The sequence below is a fragment of the Salmo trutta genome, chromosome 21 (genome assembly GCF_901001165.1).
Source record: "Salmo trutta chromosome 21, fSalTru1.1, whole genome shotgun sequence".
NCBI classification, from domain to species: domain Eukaryota; kingdom Metazoa; phylum Chordata; class Actinopteri; order Salmoniformes; family Salmonidae; genus Salmo; species Salmo trutta.
This window is the reverse complement of record NC_042977.1, coordinates 36,019,823-36,026,061: the sequence shown is the minus strand read 5'-3', so window position 1 is coordinate 36,026,061 and position 6,239 is coordinate 36,019,823. Positions and strand designations below refer to the sequence as shown.

General features: G+C 42.0%; 1 protein-coding gene across 2 annotated transcripts; it reads left to right on the top strand.

Moving 5' to 3' along the window:
• The first annotated feature begins 336 nt into the window (after positions 1-336).
• On the top strand, positions 337-2,873 carry LOC115157795 (uncharacterized). 2 transcript variants are annotated; one of them, XM_029706220.1, is made up of 11 exons: positions 337-412; positions 539-723; positions 800-903; positions 1,178-1,269; positions 1,427-1,607; positions 1,850-1,955; positions 2,032-2,120; positions 2,201-2,292; positions 2,416-2,523; positions 2,635-2,676; positions 2,773-2,863. In XM_029706220.1, exons 1-10 carry the CDS (start codon positions 349-351, stop codon positions 2,649-2,651), a joined length of 1,038 nt encoding a protein of 345 aa, XP_029562080.1. In that variant the 5' UTR covers positions 337-348; the 3' UTR covers positions 2,652-2,676; positions 2,773-2,863. The 2 variants fall into 2 exon arrangements, with proteins under 2 accessions (XP_029562080.1, XP_029562079.1); XM_029706219.1 differs by lacking the exon at positions 2,635-2,676 and having other exon boundaries at positions 2,773-2,873.
• The last annotated feature ends 3,366 nt before the right edge of the window (positions 2,874-6,239 follow it).

The following is a 6,239-nucleotide window of genomic DNA, read 5'->3' as shown; positions in this document are numbered from 1 at the left end:
GTGGTACTGTCAAATTGAGCAAACCAGATTGTTCAATCTTTTTGATTCAACTTTATTTCCTGTGTAAGTCACTATTCCGTCCGTCCATCGTGTTTTGTGAGACATAGGTTCCGCTTTGCAGACTACTTTATGGGGAAAAGATGTGACTATTACAATTTTTACTTTTAAAACCCATAAAAATTCAAGGATGTTTTCAGACCAGGAAATACCAAAACTGATGACGTTGGTAAGTTTTTAGGTCTATAATTATCGCTCCTTGACCTCTCACAGGTGTTCAGAATTAAGATGATTAGGATCAATTGGTCCATAAATATTTCTAGTTTGTAGGCGCTCCTAGATCAATCAGTCATGTCTCTCCTTTGGCAATGTGCAATTGTTTTGGCTGTTGTAGCAGCAAGCGCTGCCAATGAAGGTACGTCTAATAATGAACGCATAATATGATTACGTAGCGCTGAGACCATGTGAACTTGAATAGGCTACTTATCGCATGCTGACCCTTGAGATGTGAATGATGACATTATCAAATTTATATTTTTAGATTTTAATGTGGATTGTGAGAAACACTCCATTAAAGTGACATGGAAGGTCAGTCCAGAGTTGGTTGAAAATGCTGCCCGTCTTTTCCTTGGACACTGTGTTCCGTCCACATTTTCTGTTCTTCCCACGGGAGAAGGGATGGCGACATTCCACTACAACCTCAATGGCTGTGCCATCAAGAAACGGGTAATGTCTAACTCTTGACCCAATGTATGCCCTTTTGGATCCTGTGACGACTAATGCTTCTCCTTCTGTTCCCTAGGTGACTGGCAAAAAACACATCTATTCAACCAACCTGACTTACAGACCTGACCGAAAGCCCAAACCTGCTGCTATTAGTCACCATATTAAGTGTGTTTACATAAGGTAACCATCTATGCCAGGGGTACTCAACTCTTACCCTAAGAGGTCTGGCGCCTGCTGTCTTTCGGTTCTACTTTATCATTAATTGCACACACCTGGTGTCCCAGGTCTAAATCAGTCCCTGATTAGAGGGGAATGACTAACAAAATGCAGTGGAACTGAGTTGCGTTTTAGGGCTCTATTGGGTGTAGTGTACTGTAGCTATGGTGTTGGAATCAAATCTTCCTAAGCCTTTGCCACCTTCATTATTAAACCAAACATTCCCCCTTGTATGTAGACCTGAGGGGTGGATTCCCCCATTCCTTATCCCTGCCTATGGTAGTGCTGAGGGTCATGGAGGATTGGTTTTCCACATGGCACTCCTCAATGGTGAGTGACTCATACAACATCAATTATTGTAAGAATATGTTCAGTCAACTTACCTGGTAAAGAAATTCCTAGCAGAGGACACTGCCCAAAGCTAGTTGAAACCTGTGGCTGTACAGTACGTATGAGCATTGCGCCCCTTCCCCTCTGTTGCATGTAGAAGACCTTACTGGTCTGGCTAAGACCAGCCTGTTTCCCCTGGGCTCTTTCATCCCCATCTGGGCAGCAGTGGATCAGAAGGACCATCAGCCCTTGCTGCTGCTCTTGGAGGAGTGTGTGGCGGCCACAACACCAGAACTGCAGTCTGCGAGCCTGGTGTACCCCATCATCACCAACAAGGGGTATGTACCAGACATGGCTATGGCCATGTTTTGGTTTTTGACTGCCTAGCACTACACAGCCTACTCAAATGACCAACTCGTCATCAAGCTTTGATTATTTGAATCTGCTGTGTAGTGCTAGGGCGAAGCCTAAATGTGCACTGGGGGGATTCATCCCATTAAAGTATGGAATACATTTTAAAGTTTGATTATTTGCTGGATGGAAGTTCTGTTTGTCTGCTCATTGCACAATGCATTTTCAGTTGCCTTGCTGATGGGAAGACTGGGAACTCCAGGTTCCTGCCTAGGTACCACTCGTCTGCTATTCTGCTTTACCTGCAGTCCTTCAAGTTTGCCCTAGGCGAGGAAGTGAGTGGACCACAAGTTCTCGGTATGACTGGGTTGTTTTCATACTGTAGCTCTTGACTGTTCTCTTTCACCCCAGGTGTATATTCATTGTAAGCTTGTTGCATGGGACCCTGAGGTTTTTGATATAGAAAAGAAGGCCTGCCACTACATTAAAGAGACTGGAGAGTAAGTATTGGTCACATTCTTTAACATTGGGCCATAATGACGTTAGTGCCAATGCAACAGCCAACTTTTTTTATTCATAGATGGGAGCTGCTGGATGACCCGTCTCAAAGTGACCTCTGCAAGTGCTGTGACTCGAGTTGCAAGCCTCGGTTGAAGAGGGGTGTGGATTCAGGTATTTTGAGGCACTTCATTTCAAGCCTGAATGAACTGTTTAGTTCCATATTCATTTGAGCTGATCACTCTTGAGTTTCTGATGGGAATGCAGCTTGAAGTAATTCATTTTTTTTGTTCTCAGGACCCCAGGGCCTGGTTCAAAACTCTGTTCTTGGACCGCTCACAATAGTGGAATACTCTGAAACCCGGATCCCCAGTGAATTTGTAAAATATCCTACTGTAAAACAAGGTTGGTGATTTTGGCATTGACGACTAGTTTACATTTATAAATGTATCAGATTGGATGCCAAATGAACTTGAACCTGTAACCTACTCATCTGTCATTGTGTTCTGTGTTCAGTTGACTGGTTGGTGTAATGGTCTGGAACACTTTGCTTGTCAGGTGTGTGTGTGTGCTGGTTATTGGCGGTCATTTTACTGTAACATCCCCCAACGGCAATGAGATGCATGTTACTAACAATTCTTCAACCTGTTACAGGGATGGCTGTCTTTTCTGTCTCCACAGCCATCTAATTGTTGGTGGCCTGAAGGGTGTGCATCACAGTACATTTAGAGAAGTGCTGGAAACTACAACCCCTCCACCCAGTATGGATTTGAAGTCCTTTGACTTGAGCATGTTTCAATAAAATGAGTACTTTACAATGGTTTTTGTGTCTAATGGTTGTCAAAATGCTATGATCCTGATGAGCTGTACCCTAAATCCAGTAGTGCGGAGCCGGTATCTACACAAAATAGCCAAGAGGTGACCATCTGGTTGTAAGAAGATGATCACAATGTGAGTGCTCAGTGTTTTGCGACTTCGTGTTCTGGACTACCCAGTGTCCTGTTTACTCTTGAACTGTAACACTTTCTTCTCTTGGCATAATTAGTTTGCTAATGATAGTCACAGCAGGTGTTCATGCAATGGTAAAGCTATTTGAAAGATTGTCATAAGTGAACCTGATTATTGTTGGCTATACTTTTTCAGCAGTAGCCCACCCCAAGATCAAATTGACACAAGCCAAGTTTAGAGATTGTAGGTGGCTGATGGCCATGCTTAGGTAACAATCCAGGATAATGGCAGCAGTTTACATTTTAGTTCAAATGTAATTATACATTTTTTTTTTTAAGGAAGTGCCCATCAGGGGAATATACCCCAAAGATTATGCCTTGGTTTCAGTGTCTTTCATACATCACCTGCAAAAATGCATACCTTTCTAACGCTTATGTACAGTTTAACTAGACTAAGGCAAGATTTAAAATCCCAGCAGTTCAAGATTAAACTGTTCCCATCAGTTTAATATTTTTGGCACATTCATTAAAACATAACTGATTAAACATTTCATAACACTGGCATTTCCCCTCTGACAGGTCACAAATGAATCCCACCCCAGTTAAATTTCAGCATAGCTCATGAGGCCAGTATTTGCACTGTATCTGGTAACAGAACAAGCGTCACAGGTTTCGTTCTCCCTTTGCTTTTTTTTTTTTTTTGCCTTGTCCTCCAGGAACCTCTTGTGGGGTGACGATGTCGACTGTAGCTGACTTGGCATTTTCCTTGGCCTGGGGGGCGACTGCAATATGGCCGCTGTTTGTAGACCTGGTACTTTTGAACAGGAACTCATGACTATTGGTTCAATTATAATGGGCTCCCGAGTGGCGCAGCGGTCTAAGGCACTGCATTTCAGTGCGAGAGGCGTCACTACAGACCCTGGTTCAACCAGCCGTGATTGGGAGTCCCGTAGGGTGGCGCACAATTTGGCCCAGCGTTGTTAGGGTTTGGCCGGGGTAGGTGGTCATTGTAAATAAGAATTTGTTCTCTACTGACTTGCCTAGTTAAATAAAATACGCTATTTCCTAAAATGTGTTTCCCTTTCTTACCAACATTTGGAGGAAGGTCACTGGAGACCTGTGGGGTGGCAGGGGTAGAGATCATGGTGGGTGTGAAGCCTTCAGCTTGAGCCAGACTGGTTGCTTGTGGGATATAAGGATGGCTTATCCTGGGTGCCGCTAAATAAAACTGTTAAAACCAGTCTATGCCTGCCAACTGCCTTTCCTTATTCAATGTGTTTTGGATTCCCATCCTCTCCGCCAGGTCAAAAGTACGTTTTGGGACATCCCAGGGCTCTTTCCATTTTTGGGGTATGACTCACCAGGTCTCATTCTAAAGAACCACTGAAGACTGGTTACCCACCCAAATGGCCGTGGCCTGGGTTTTGACCTGCTTGTCTCAGTGGCGCCTCAGGGTTTTGGGTGGCACATTAAAAGCCCGGGCAGCTGCCTTAATGCCCTGCCCATGTTCAATAGCATTCAGGGCACAACGAAGCGCCTCTTCGCCATAGCCTCCATAATCAGATATTTTCTTGTTAACTCATCTAAAAATAAACCAGAATTATCTTAGGAATGGTGGAGAACTGACCCTGAACCTAACTCCTATTCTGAACCTAGCCTAACCGTAAACCCTATTCTGACCCTAACCCCTATTCCTGCTAACTGGGGGATTAGCTGGCTATGATAGACATATTATGCTAGCTGGCTAGCATTTATTTCACCTCGGACTTTCTGCTGGTGAGGTTGCTAGCTAGCTAACTTGGCTAGCCAGTGCCTAAATTACAGCTAGAAACAAATGATCAACCATAAAGAGATATCTTGCCGCATTGGTGTGGCAGGCGGATTCCTGCCCTCAACATACTAAGCTAACATATTACTACTTTACTAAAAAAACTATCAAAATGCTTCTCTTTAAACAAATGGATGATTTATCTTATTAAGGCTTCCTTACATGTATATATAACCATATGTATCTAACTTCATTGGATTATATCTACAACTTTTTCTAAATTATAAATAATTAAATCAATTAAACTCAATTGATTTACATTTTACATTTAAGTCATTTAGCAGACGCTCTTATCCAGAGCGACTTACAAATTGGTGCATTCACCTTATGATATCCAGTGGAACAACCACTTTACAATAGTGCATCTAAATCGTTTTGATGGAATGACTTCGAAAATGTTGAAACAGAGGACATTTGTAGTTGATCAAGAATAGCGGCAGCCAGAGGAACTGTTGATTTTTTTGTTGTTGTGAGTTACAGGGGGGAGGGCACGTCTTACCCCAGGGTGCATCTCGCCCCATAGTACCCTATATCCCAGTTGATTTGATGTTGAATTTACAACACTTCTAAGCGATGAATAAGAAATGGGAAAGTTCCAATTCCAAACAAGCTTAAGTCTCTTTCTGTACCTGTTCAAATACTCTGGAAATGCCGTATTGCTTTCTTCCTTCCATGAGATCACTAGCTATTCCATTACTTTTCCAGTGATTTTTTTGTTAAAAAAAATTACATTTAGAAAGTTGACATAAACAAATAGTCTCGACAATTGAATTTCCTGCTACGGTGCGTTTTAATTTCTTGTCTCTTATATCTCATTACATCAACAAAAACAAAATTGCTAAAACCTAGTGTCAAATAAAAGTTATGTGGTTGAAGTGTTTTTATTACCCATTTAGGAAAAATGCAAATTAATACATTTGAGACAGGTGGCAGTGCACACAGGCTATCTGTTTCATGTCTCAGGTAGCCCTCGAAAGCCAGCATGGACAGAATGCAATAATTGTCTCATGCCATATTATAATTGCACTCCTCTAGATCTGAAAAAATTGAACGGTGAAACTTGCATCCATCCAGTCAACCATAAAAGCAAGCCAAAGCAATTCAGGCATTCTTGAAAGTCTGGACAATCCTTGTCCTGCAAATAAAACATTTTATAGCAGAAAAAAATGATTTTGCAAGCAGTAGGCATTTCTAAATAAATGCAGTGGAACTTTATAGTTAGACCTACTGGATGATGTTCTACCTTCAGAATTATTTGTGAATCATCGTTTATTTGAAAAAAAAACAGTTTCCATCATGCAAGAAGTTTGACCAAATAAAAATCGGCCCATGTCAAACGGATAAAA